Genomic DNA, 14,039 nt, shown 5'->3' on the forward strand with positions numbered 1-14,039 from the left:
ACAGTAAATATAATTTCCTCACGCAAAATGAACCATTGGGAGATAAATCGAAGGCTTGCTGAGTGTAGCTACTTGTTCCTAGTGCAATTTCATAATAATAAGAATCGGCATTTGTGTTAGTTTGCGCACATCCTTTAAAATTGGGCGAGACGTTATTGCATTCAGACGACGTAATGTTTGTATTTGAGGACAAAGTTAAACTTAAATTACAAATAAGACTAGATATTTCAAAGACATAATTCATGGTTGAATAGTAAATGCCACTCAAATGAGAATTATGTCAAAATAATTATTTTATTAACGTTTTATTGTCTTTTTTTTTTTTCAGAGCAACTCAAACAATAAATGGATGGATTTTTCCTCTCAGAATTCTACTTCAAATACGTGCTTAGATTTCATATAGCATTAGGCCCTGCTTGAGAATGAAAGTAGTTGAGTAGGAATCTGTACATTCATATCTATGTATATACACTGCATGTATATCCTAATGGCACACACTGTCAGCAAATGTGTGTATGTCTTTAGTAGGGCATGTTTTACAGCTGTTTGTCTCTCCACTCTCTGATCACAGACACTCAACCGCAGCTGTGAAGTATCCATCACGTCTCAAAGTAATGGAGGCCCGGTTCTGCTTCATTTCACCAGCTGGGAGGTGTTGATTGGGCCTTTTTTGGGTAAGCGAGCAAAAAACAGCTCCACTAAAGCTGATAAATGCAATAGGAGACGAAAGGATTACCAGTCAAACGGACTGAAACCAGCTTTCGCCCTATAACGGAAGTGCAGACATGCCTCATTTGTGTCTCACGACATGCGATTCAGTTACTGTAATTCCGCAATCACACAGAATCACTTTTTTCCCCCCATAGAGACACACACTTGCCATTCCCGCACAACTGGATATCAATCAAAATGTATCACTATGAATATTCTTGGCATTATTGTGTTAGAATTCACAGACACCCAGGTCGTCTCTAAACGCAATGTGCTTCTTTGTTAGGACAGCACCACACTGAGCTCCTGTATGCTGCTGTGAGTGAGATCTTCATTAGAAACCTTGAGCCCTTCACCAGGATCTGTGCCAGGTACTTGGTCTAACAGCCAAACATGTTGATAATTAAACCCCTGTAATCGAGAGGTGTTATCACAACAATTAACAGCAAAAATGTGAAGGTATGAACGAGTGTCTCAGAACGTGTGGCTTTGTATGCACTTCCTGCCCTTGTTATTCTATTGCAAATGTTCTACATGAATCCTTCAGCTACTTATTTAAGCGCCGATGTATCCGTGCGTTTTCGTTTTGAGTGTACATTTTGTGCTGTATTCCTCTATCAAACCATCTTGGGAGGGATTTGATGTGGGGGGAACATGCACAAAAACATAATTTCTCTTCCCGTCTTTTTTCCTGAAAGCACATTTGTCTCTCTCCTACTTTCCCTAATTCTCCAGACGTGTTCCAATCGTTCTCTTTTCCCCCCCTCTCCCTCCCCAATGTTGGCTGCCTCTGCCCTCGTTCCTAGGCATCAGCTGAAGACCCAGCAAGGCCCCCATACACAATGAGCTTTAATTGGGTTAAGTTTGTCCGCCACAGATAACATTTCTCTTTCTGTGGAGAATAAAACAAATTGCTGGCACTAATGGCACTGTTTAATGTAGCTCTTTTTATTATGGATGGAGGAAATTAGGAGGAGACTCCCAACAGAGAGCTGATGTCGTGGGAGTGAGTGCATTGTTGCAGCTCATCAGAAAAGCGTTTTTGCTTGGGCCTCCTCGTCGCCGTTGCCTGTCTCTCTCTCGCTAAGCCCTTTCATGTGCCCTTTTGAAAACACGGCCCGCGCACCTAAAAACGTAAGCGTTTGTGACAGTATATATAGATCTGATGCGATCGGGTCCCCGCGTTTGACGCCATGTGTTCCGAACCTGTTCTCCGTCCGCTGTTTTTTATGCTTTAATGCCCTAAGTCCATAAAGCTGGTGTTTCTTTGTGTAAGTCTGGGGCAAGAGCCAGGGATACGGGGGCTGGAGGGGGGCTTGTTATTGAGGTTTTGGCACAAGACGCGGTAAGCCTAAAAGCCTGAAATTTGTTCTGCATTGCTTTCGTTTCTGAAGAGGGTCCCCTTTTTCAAGTCAGACGTCTCACTGCAGCAAGCTAATGGGATGCGAGGACAGATGCACACCCTGGCATTTAACATGCCAACACCTGAGAGTGTTTGGAAGACAATCAGCAGTAAAAATGTAATGTTCAATCTGGATTTTTATGGTGGCTAATCAGGACTGATGAAGTAGAGGGTACATTAAAGTGCAGCCGAGCGGTCAGCCCCAATCTGCGTTCCTGCTCTGCACCTCTCCCTCGTGTGCCCGTGTGCACTCGGCATCAGCATGGCTGTCTGGGTCCGGGGTCACTGTAACAAACAAAACGTGCTGTTTCAAGCGCCGCGCTGTCCTTATATGGACAATTAGTGCTGTATGGAGGCATATTTTAGCAATCCTATATTTTGCTGATGTACACGTTGAGACAATTAAAAGCTTCTGGCGGTGCTTTCCTGCCATTTTTTTGCTTCCATAATAGATTCTATCAGGTCAGGTCACCGTAGCACGGTCCCGAAAGTAAAACCCGAATCGAAGGAAAGCTAATAAAATGGTACTTTTTTTTCTTTTTTTTTTTGGCCCCGCTTCAGATCCATTAGCTTTGAACGCATTTGTATTTTAGCCTCCTTGTACGGATTGACATAAATGACACTGCAAGAGTGTGCCTCTCCTGTACTTTGTTAACGAGACAAAAGAGTGTTGGCTTTGCAGTATTTAAATCAGTTATGTCTAATTATTTCATACAAAAATAGCCTATCTAGGGCAAAGCCAATGAGATGTAACATTGTCTGTGGAGGGGGGACCTGGAGGAGTTGGCGTGAGTTCAGCTGAACAGAACAGAACAGAGAGAATACGCTGTAGGCAACATAAATATAACATGAACTCTCCAGGCTTGTGACAGTACAATGGGGGAGTGTTTAAGGGTGCTTTCTGAGGCCGCACTGTCCAATGGATGATAGTCGCATAAGAATAGATGCATACCTAGGTACGGCGAGAGAGGAGACGGATGAGAGAAAGGACAAAACGCTGTTGAGTTATAGCTAAATTTTGAATAATCGTCACATGAATAATGTAAGGGCATCAATCTACCACCATCCCTGCTGCGTGAAGGAAAATACTAGCCAATACCGAGACCGTTTGAATTCAGTTAGCGGTGAAATGAAGTGTTGCAAAGGCCTCCGTCCTTGTAATATCCAATGTGAGATTTTGTTCCTCCTCTAAACGTTCAGTATTTTTCGAAGCGCGTGCAACCATCCAAGCTCAAAAAATTATTTGCCACTCATTAAAATCATCCTAAAATAGCAACGGTGTCTATTCCAAGCAGGACCACCGCATTTGCCGTTCACACCTCTTTTTCTCCAGCGTCTTAATTAATTTCATCCACATGTCTTGTAAGTCTTATTCTGAACTGTTCATTGTGGCACAAGAAAAATGCAAATCCGTAAAAAGATGACAGAGGGTGTAATCGTGTGCTGTGTGATTTCACAATGCCACTCTTTCAAACCATTCATGTCTCAGCTGTCCTTGACCCTTAAGGAGCTTGTAATGTGGGCTATTTTCCTCCTTTGAATTTATCAGAGAAAAAGGGACCACTGCGGTGAGCTTTCGCCCCTTCGTGTCAGCGGCCTCTCTCTCTGGGACACCAGAAGCACATTTAAAAGCGGTCTCCAGGCGTGCGCTTAGACGAGACAAGAGGGGCCCCGGTCCTCCGCGGGGGGTCAATTTTAAAGGCCGCTCCGTGGCTCCGCGGGGTGCCCGGCTCAATCTGCAGGACATCCCGCTGACCGAGACAGGGTGCCCAACATGTTATCCATGACAACGGCCGAGCAGCTCCGGCGCACCGCGTGTGATTTTGACCATTTCTTAGGTTGATTTTTGCACAAATGATCCTATTTCTGCACACGCAGACGGCCAGACAAACGCTATGAAAATACTGCCGAAAACACCTAATCCTGCCAAAAAGAATGCAACAAAAATCCTAGAAAAAGGGGTTTAAAGTTAATTAAACATATCCAATTATAAAAATACAACACATCTGATAATACCAAACATTATTCTGCATTTGCAGATCTTTTCCAAAAAACAAAATGTTGCAAAGGTTAACACTAACAATTACAAATCTGTCATCATTTACTCACCTTCTTGTTGATTCAAACCTGTATGACTTTTATTTCTTCAGTCACCATTCACTTTCATTGTATGGGGGAAAAAAAAGGTGCACTGGAAATGAATGGTGACTGATTCTGTCAGACCTTAACATACAGCCTAACATCTCCTTTTGTGTTCCACAGAAGAAAGAAAGTCAAACGGGTTTGGAACAACGTGAGGGTGAGTAAATGATGACACTGTTTTCATTTTGATTGAGCCGAACTATCTCTTTAAATCCTAAATCTTGCCCTTTTAAACGCAGATAAACGTTTTCAAAGACGACGTAGGATTGTTAAACGTTCAAAACAAGCCCCACAAATAGTCAAAATGTAATCGTATCCAATCGACAGTTAAACGCTGGAGTGAACCCGAGACGATGGCACGAGTACAAGGAGCGCAAAAAGCGAATCCAGTCCGTCTTTTTTCTTGCACGCTGCAGAGTTTCCTCGAAGCTCCGTGTTTTGGCCCCGATCCGTGCTCCAAGTTAAGCTGTAGTTTCCATGGCTGACCATGGTTTGGTGCTGTTGGCTCTCTCTGTCTGCTCAACCCAGGCTGTGCGGAGCTCCCTGCGGGATCAGAGCGCTCCCCCGCCGGGACCCTACTCTCACATCCTCCTGCTGGGACACGGCTACATTTCCAGCCAAGCCTGGCTTTATTATGTGTGTCTGCGCTGCAGCCCCGCCAGCAGTCGGATCGGGAGGCGGAGGGAAGACCAGAGTCAGGACAAAGAAAAAGGGAGAGAGAGGCTAGCGACTAGAAATATTTACGGTTTTTAGGACGATAAACAAAAAGAAGAAAAATCCCCTCAGGTAAAAATGCTGCGTAAAATGCCATTGAGAGTGGCACCTTCGGAAAAATAACAGCGAAGGAGGGCGGTTCGGCGGGATCACAACGAAAAGAGACAGTTGCGACAACTGCTAAAAGGAGGAAAAACATTGCGAATCAATTCCGAAACATCCTCGAAGTGGGTTTACCATATTATCGGCAAGTATTGGCACCTCTCGCTTCTGATCAGGTGTAATTTGGGCACGCTCCGCTTCTTGAAACTCTGAGCGCGCGTGCCCGCTCCATCGTCAGCGTCTGCCGTTACGGAGGAACAAAAGAGCGTTCGCTTCTCGAGCACGGGAAAAGCCGCAAGTTATCCGTTAAATCTACAGGTTGGAGAAGTTTAATCATTGGAATATCCATTTCCTCTGCCGTACTCTCTCTTCCTTTGAACGCTTCTGGACTAGCGAGACCGAAGTTGCCGCATTGCAACAGGCAAAGTGAAGAAATCTCCCAAGTATCAGCGCGTGACCTGTCAATATTTCTCGGAGAGGACAAGACATCAGTTAAAGAAAGTAAAATATTGCCCTTAACACGGAGATGTCTAGACGCAAGCAGGCCAAACCGCGCTCCGTTAAAGGTAAGCGTTTTACGAGAGGGAACGACTCACATGGCCAATGAGATTTCATGAGTAAAACTGGCGGGGATTGTGAAAGTCACTGATTTAATGTTTTTGCTTTTAATAGTGACATTTTGTTTATAGACTTTAAGTATGCTTTTTTTTTCCACATAGAAAAATGAAACTTTAACATTTTGATGCCAGGTGCCAGCAGGTCTTGTGGTTGGCAGTGCAAGTACCTCCTATAGGAACGGTGCTGTAGAAATAGTGCTCGAGTTTGTTTTAGGCTTAATAATGTTAGTAGTATTTATGAATTGGTTTTATGTGTATTAAATTATATTTATTTTTAGAATTAAACAATATATATCATTCATAGTCATAAGCATTATAATGTAATGCTTTTTTATTTTTTATAAATAATATTTGTTAAATGTAAAAATATGAATTTTTATTAATACTACTACTACTGATAATAAAATAGACAGTTAGTTCAATATATTCCAATTTTGTCCTCTCTGTGGAAATCATTTTAGACACCCCCTTCTCAGTCTGTAGTGGTATTGTGAATGGAATCTGATTCTCTATAGATCTCAGCTTGGTGTTTTTCCCCTTTCTTTGCTGTTTATTGTCTCAGTTTATTTCTGGTTGTGACTTTGACATGGCAGAATCATTCAAACACAGTCTCATCTTATTCACGCCCCTCCTACAAGACTCAACACTCACAGGCAGGTGAATTTAGGAGCAATAAGGCCTGCTGCTATTTTGCCTTGTCCATCAGCAGTGTGTGGCAGATATTGTGCTGCCGGTCGAGATATCACTTGGCACCCTCACCCCAATAGAAACCAGATGGGCTTTCGGGTGGCCATGTGGCCCATATTAGTACCCCCTCCCCCAAATAATAACCAGTTTTTTGTTTTAATTAACGGCCGCAATCTGCAGAGGTTCATCAGGAGAGAAAAAAACATGGTCACAAGTTTACGCAGAGCGTAAGTGGATAATATTCAAGGCTGTTAAAGTGAAAATAAAACATGTTAAGAATAAGTTATTGTCATATATATTTAACATTGACAGAGCCTGCTGGGTGCAGATCAATCCTAAACAATGTTGTTGAGTTGTTTTTGAGAGAAAGCAGCCTTTCTGACCCTGTAATCAATAACGTAATCTTTATTTTGACCAGCTTTTTATTTTTCACATGCGCAGTGATAGAGAAATATTGTATTTAAATATGGATCAACTTCCCTCCAAGCATTAACTGATATTTTTTATTTTATTTATTTATTTTTTCCCAAGGCATTTTCAAGTCAAATGTTTGGTTGTATTGCAATAAACACTATTGCAGTTTTCTATCAGGTATGCATTGGCCTGCTGCAGCACAGAGGTTTGGGGGGTAAACAGTGATTGTATTGACTCAGCGATGCACGTCAATCAGAGGCCAATTAAATATGTAACCAAGGCTCGCTCTGTCCCTATCTCAGCCCAGCACCTTTAGCTTTGATTGCTATGCACTGAGATTAGAAGGGCACCAACAATATGTCTGAGTGTGGTATGCACAAAATCATTCATGTTTTATGTCCCGGTGTCTAGTGTATTGGCTCGCTCATGCAGAGGTTAAGCTTGTTTGTCATTAATTTCTGCTTTGATATGTGCAAATCTGCAGGTGTTTACGGCTGTCGGAAACATATGCAGGCACATAGAGCAGGAGGCTCCTCAAGAAACCGTTGCCCATTGTTAGACACGTTAGACCGGGGATTATTTTCCAGTGAAGAAGTCGTGCTCTCAACATCACATCACATTACATTAGAAACTGTGATTGTCAGTGTTACTCGCTCACGCAAGAGCGCGAGAGAGATTATTTAGAGAGGAAAAAGACAGCGAGCGTTCGTCAGAGGGGGAGAGGGAGCTGCGCTTATCAAAATATTATTTCTCCCAATTAATCCCTTTTTAATGTGTGTCTATGCACTGAGTGTTCAGCTGTGGCATTCCTGTTTCATATCTCCACCGTCCCCTTGAGTGTTTCATGCATTATGTAGCGATGATTATTACTTAATTACACATTAATAAATCCCCTTCATTTGCAGGACATTAAGAGGGGGATGAATGCACACGACAGGAAGGGAGACAGAGAGGGCACTTATTTCCATTTTTTCACTGTTGTTTACAGTCAGTCGAATCAGATTGGACCTTTTATTCTAAGAAAGGGAGAAAACGTTTGAGTAATGCTTGTCTGAGGCTTGCTGAGAATGAAATCTAATGGCATTATTCCCCTCTCTGCCCACTGACATCAGGGGTATGTGTGGATGGGTTGAAAATGAAATGTAAAAAAAATGTCTTTCAGGAATGCATTCAGATCTTGCTGTAGAATATGCATATGTTTTCATTGGGAATTGTGTATTGCTCGCTGTTTTGAATGTACATTTTCAGATGTGCTATGAGGGACTGTGGGAAGGAAGAGATTTTCATACATAGATTTTTGCACGGACAACTAGGCCTAGATAGCAAATAATCAATAAAAAAATTGTAATTTAATTTTCTAGTCATTTTGTAGTTTTCTTAAAAATTGCGTATTTTTCTGACTTTAAAGAACACTGCTGAGGTTTTCTGTTGTGTGATTTCAGAGGTAATATTTGAAACTGTCATCTTCCGGAAGAACTGTGTTAACATGTTTGAGAATAAGAAAAGAGACAATGAAGCTGTAATGTGCTGTGTTGATCTTTTTTTGGTGTGTGTTTGTGTAACGGCACAGATCTCATCTCTTTGCTCTCCTTCCTTTCTGGCACCATCTGGTTTTAACATTAAATGGCTTTTTTTTATGTCACCTAGGCTTTTGGCAACGGTGTGGAAGTTTCATTGGTCAGTGGGCTGTTGTAAAATGTTGAAGTGAGTTACCATAGGGCTGCAGAGCCACAAATGAAGAGATCAGGGAACGAGAACCCCCAGCGTTCTTATGCATCCCGCATTTGTGTTTTTCATTTCAGGCTTTGAGTTGTGAGCTGTTTCGTTGTTGTTGTGTTTTTTTTTTGCACCTTATCACTCTATTGCATCTGGTGCACATTTTCAAATGATGGTTCGTTAGGAATAATAGATTGCATTTATTGCTAGTCATTATGTCCATTCACTTTTCTATTGTAGTGACTGAAACATGTTTTAATATTTTCCTAAATCTGTGTTTAACTAAGCATTTTTGTAGTGATTTTGTATTGTTTTTGTTTTTAAAATATTAAAATAATCTTCTGACGTTGAGAAGGTGTTTGATTCAGTTCCAGGCAGTTTATGTGAGGATAGAAAATGAAGTATTTATTTTGAGTGTCTGTGTGTTGACCGTTAGAGGGTGTGATTTTGAGGTAATGGGAGATGAACCACAAAATTGATTTTTATGCTCTTGCTTTTTTTTGTTTTCATTGACTTCACAGCATGCACAATTAGTTAAACAACTCTAAAAGTATTTCATCAGAACCTGGAAAAAAAATGTAATTGCGCACAGTTTGACAGCAGCTGAGGTCTCTTTTAATGGCTGTGTTTGGATGTGGATGCAACTGGTATTATGATATTAAGAGGCAAAACATTTTTTCTTCCGCTTTTTAACATTCTTTTTAAGTCCAATAGTTATACCTTGCTCTATCTTGAAGCAGTGACACCTATTGGTGTGGAGATCGTGGCGTAATTCGTCTGGTCTGTGATGGGAGGAAAAGGCGGATGGGTTTGGATGTGGGTTTCTCCCTGGTGGGCAGTGTGTCTGCCAATGACAACTCCTTATCAGCAGCCTGCCTGCTAGTTTTGTGGGGAAGAATCTGTCTTAATGTAAGAGCTCATTCGTAGGCTCTGCCATTGTACCGGCTTAGCCACATGCTTTATCAGAAGGCCTGGGCTCAGTGGCCCGGAACCGGAGCTCGCTGCGGACCCGCTCCATGCCACGCTTCACTTCTAAAGAGAAGGCGTCGCTCTGACGCTCGCTGTTATTAATTCTGTTTGTGTGGTTGGCATTCCCTGCGCCCCCCTCTTCCTTCCCCACCAAGCCTGCCAGCCAAGGCTCCCCTGTCAGGCCTTCCCGGAGGATCGCGGCCGCTCTAAGATGCTGCGCTCTGGAACCCGGATTGGGCTGCTGCAGAGGGCAGATTAAAACGTGCTGGAACAACGCGCAGAGAAAGTGTCTCTCAAAGCTGCTCATACCCATGTAGATTAAACATGGCAGCCATTTTCACTTAGTCCACCGAGAGCGTCAGAGACTTTAGTCTAGAAAGCACGTTGCGGTACATCTTGAAAGTATTATTTTACATTTACGAAATTAAGTTTGGTGACCTAGAATAGGAATTTGAGCGACGTTTCATATAGTAAGGCCCACTCTGGGTTACACTACCCACTAAAAGTTTAAAATCAGTTTAATACTTTTACTCCGCAAGGATGCATTCAGTAAATTAAATGTGACAGTAAAGACATTTATAATGTTACAAAAGATTTATTTTTCAAATAAATGCTGTTTTTTTAAAAACTTTTTATTTCTATCAAAGAATTCTGAAAGAAATGTATCACCATTACCAACATTTTTTTTTTAACATTGATAATAAGTGTTTTTTTGAGCAACAAATCAGCATATGTGAATGATTTCTGAAGGATCATGTGACACTGAAGACTGGAGTAATGGCTGCTGAAGATTCAGCGTTGCCATTACAGGATAAACCGTTTTAAAATATAATACAACAAAATAGAAAACAGTTATTAAATTGTACAAATGTTTTTTAGAATAATACTGTTTTCCTAGATTTTTGATTAAATAAATGCAGCCTGGTTGGACAAAAGAGATTTCTTTCAAAAACATTAAATGTTAATCTTACCGACTATGTCAAAAGTTAGAAGTGTTTGTCTGTGGGTAATTGGCTTTTCCTGATATTAAAAGATGCATTAACGCTCTCCTCTCTTCTCTTTCTCCTCTCCGAGTGTCTGCTCTACGACCCTGCCCGTCTCACTGGGCTGTACATTAAACATAAGGAAAGGGGGCAATTAAGCCCACTCTCTACACCTGGCTGATGCATATATTTATTGGCCTGTCTCCCTGCTGGACAGTCTTCGGGCCCTGGTCTGAGCTTTTTGAGGGTGGTGATTGAAGGGCTGCAGAGGTCATTAATGAGGAGTACTGGTGCTGGTTTGACCCCTGCTGTGCCCCCCCTGAGTCCCCTCTGACCCCTCACCAGGTCATCTGGCCTCCTATGGCAAAGAGCTCGGGGAGCCGTCCGAGACCAGTGAAGGACTGGTATAGCTGGAGGTGAAATGTTCCTGTGTGTGTGAGTACGTATGCATGTGCCCACGCACAGAGAAATCTCTTGAACGCTTGTGGCTCTCTCCAGAGCAGAACCTATCGATTTCACAAGGCCTAAAAAAGTTTTCTAGCAGCAAGAACAAAACCGCTAAAACAAAGACATGCTTGCAGAGTTGAGCAGCCTTGCCCTTTCAAACACATGGAGTTTGACTCTGCAAAACTGAACTTTTGAGTAATTTGCAGAGTTTATCCGATGTCAAAACGTCTGGCTGAACCTTGTTTCAGATCTTCCAGACAATTACGTCGGTGAATAAAGAGGCGTAATTGATTTGGCAGAATGATAAAAGACTACTGCGACCCTTCACTTATCAATTAAAGTAACTAGTTTTAAAAATACAGACAGGACTAACAATAGTGAAGCGGTGCTTGTCAGTCTGCTTTTTCGTCACGGACAGATTATGTGTGCGAACCACAGGTCTCTGTGTTGGGTTAGTAATGCCTTGATAAATTGATTTTAAGGCGTGAAGCTTCCTCGCTTTATCCTGAGGCTAGTCTGGAGCCTAGCATAGAAGCCTTTTTGGCTTAGACAGAATTAGCCCCTCATTGTAAAAGACTCTCAGTTCTGCTAGCCCGCCTGACCCCAGAGAAAGACGAGCCCTTGATCCTGGAGTCAGATGTGTTTTTCCTTATTTTTCTTCATTTAATTCCCCGTCAAACAGCAAGTCCCCCCCTCCCCTCCCGCAAAGTCGGGGATAATAACCCGTGCAAACAGCGGGGCTATGCTGAAGAAACAATTAAAGTCGCTCTCCATTCGAGAGCGCTCGCACACACATACGCTCACAAAGGGAGAATAAAGGGGAGGGGACACTGGAAAAAAGCGTAATAATGACATTTACAAAACAGCCGTTCTTCTACGATGTGTTCATTTGTTGGTTAAAAGTCAGGTTTTTCCATTGTGTGCAGTTCAGTTTGCATGTGTGCTTTTTTGGAGGGCTGCTCCTGTATTCAAGAAGTTCCCAGAGGAACTGAAGAAGGCAAAGAGTGATTATTACTCTCGCCTTCTCTCTGTTCACCTCATCTCACCTCACTTCTCACCCATCTGCCTAACTAAACATATTAAATTGTATTATTCATACAAGTAATATACAAGTTATGGTGCAGCAGTTACCAATAATTAATGGCCCTTTTTTGTCAAAAAAGAGTTGTTATGAGAGAAGGTGGTGTAAGAAATGGGATGAATCAGACTCGGACCTGCATCACTGTTTGCATCACCCACTGCACCAGCTCTGACATGCTTGTTATTCCCGAAGTAGTAATTTCCCCTCAAAAATCTGTGCTTTAGATGGTTTGCTTGAGTATGTGCGAGTTTTCTGGTACTTATCTGGGAGTGCTGTGTAGTAGTCGTATGATATATCGCCAAGGCCGATGTATTGGCCAATATTTGGTATTTTTAAAATATCTGCCAATAAGTTTTTCTGTGTTGCTGATGTTTCGGTAGCAGGACTTTTATTTTGACGTTATTACATAGAACCGTTAAACAAAGTAAAAGGAATCAAAAAAAGTATTATAGCGTTTGCGTTTATATTGTTGGTAATAAAAAGGCTAACATTATAATACTTTTTATACTTGCATTTACCGTCAGCATTCAGCAAATATGCATTTGTATCATTTAAACAAATCTTTGAATATCTAATAAACATTTCATTTCACAAACCTTGCAGACTTTGTTGAATCCAGCTCTTCAGAAGTGTGCATTTGTAAACTGCATGAACGCGTATACACTATGTGTGATGGTCGGTCCGTGCGAATTGAATACGGACAGGAGGAGAGTTCATCTTCACTGAACTTTAAACCCTTGATTTCTAACAATGCCAAGCTATATCCAGTTGACCACTCGTCATTTTCACTGTATGCTGTATGTAAAATGAGTATTTCCTTGTCTTTGTAATAGGATTACAGAATTAGAAGTCTTTGTTTTGCAGATTTTTCAAATGATTTATTTATCATTATTTTTAAATGTTAAGTTAAATAAGTAAGGAATAATTGACGACAGGCCGTTGAATTATTAGAAAAATAATGCACACCCGAGGTGGTAATGCGGTCACGACGCGAAGCGGAGTGGGCGTTGCACCTCGGGTGTGCATTATTTTTCTAATAATTCAACGGCCTGAAGTCAATTATTCCGCTTATACTACAGTTACCACACCTCGAAACATTGTTCAGATTGTGTATTTCAAGACGTTTGTAAAGTTTTTGTCATTAAAACGCTCTTGTATGTAGGACTAATTTCTTACGCATCTAATCCCCTGCCTCCGTTGCTAATTCCAAAACGTCATTTTAGAGTTAGTAACGGAGGTTTGAGCCACTGATAGCAGACTAATGCTGGGACACACGACTAGCTGACACATTCTGACTGTTTTCATCGCAGCATATTTTAAACACCGACTTTGAACACAGACTGAACCATAGGGACTGAACGCGCTGAACACGCGTTTGGACATGATCAGTCAAAAGTATCAAATTACATTCATAACTAGCCTTAAAGTGTGTCCCCGGCTTTATGCAGTTATTAATGCAGTTATTAGAGAGAGATGTTGCAATAATGAGACAGAAAAGCATGTGCGTCAATATTATTATTTATGTAGGCTATTAATTCAATTCGTTTTAATGAATTCGTTCATTCTTTTTTTTTTTTCTATTATTGACAGATGACAGTAGACTAGCCAAATAAATGAAACACAAAGCCCTTTTAACAAGTAGGCCTATCAATACTTTATTTGTTATATTATCTGCAATAAAAATCCGTGCTGCAGGACTATCCATTTATTTAGCCTATATTTAGTTTAATTTTCTATTGATTATAGATATGACTATATACTTTATTTATTCAAATTAAACTGCATGTTTAATTTAAAATTGAAAATTGCAGATCAAGCGCATGGGGCTAAATGTTTTTTTCTTGTTATGAATTGTATCCTATTTTCCGTTATTACAGTTGACTACGCGAAGTGATATGGAACTGTAATGCGGTCAAGACCTGCCTGGAACTACTTTAGCTGTGCGTTTCCCTGAAAATAATGCACACCTTAGAACGTTCTTCAACCAATCAGATTCAAGCATTCAACGGCCCTGTAGTATAAATATAAATAAAAATATATCGGCTTTATATCGC

The 14,039-nt window shown here is 41.3% G+C and overlaps 1 protein-coding gene across 7 annotated transcripts in view; it reads left to right on the forward strand.

Moving 5' to 3' along the window:
* The first annotated feature begins 4,763 nt into the window (after positions 1–4,763).
* Positions 4,764–14,039, forward strand: part of znf423 (zinc finger protein 423) — a 156,361-nt gene continuing 147,085 nt past the window's right edge. For 5 of the 7 annotated variants that reach the window (XM_079873773.1, XM_079873775.1, XM_079873774.1 and 2 more), the window contains exon 1: positions 4,764–5,637. In XM_079873773.1, coding sequence (XP_079729899.1) covers positions 5,598–5,637 — 40 coding nt within the window. In that variant the 5' untranslated portion in view covers positions 4,764–5,597. The remainder of the gene's footprint in view (positions 5,638–14,039) is intronic. The other 2 variants (XM_079873777.1, XM_079873778.1) reach the window with 1 other exon arrangement.

Source organism: Squalius cephalus (genome assembly GCF_949319135.1).
Source record: "Squalius cephalus genome assembly, chromosome: 6".
NCBI lineage: Eukaryota > Metazoa > Chordata > Actinopteri > Cypriniformes > Leuciscidae > Squalius > Squalius cephalus.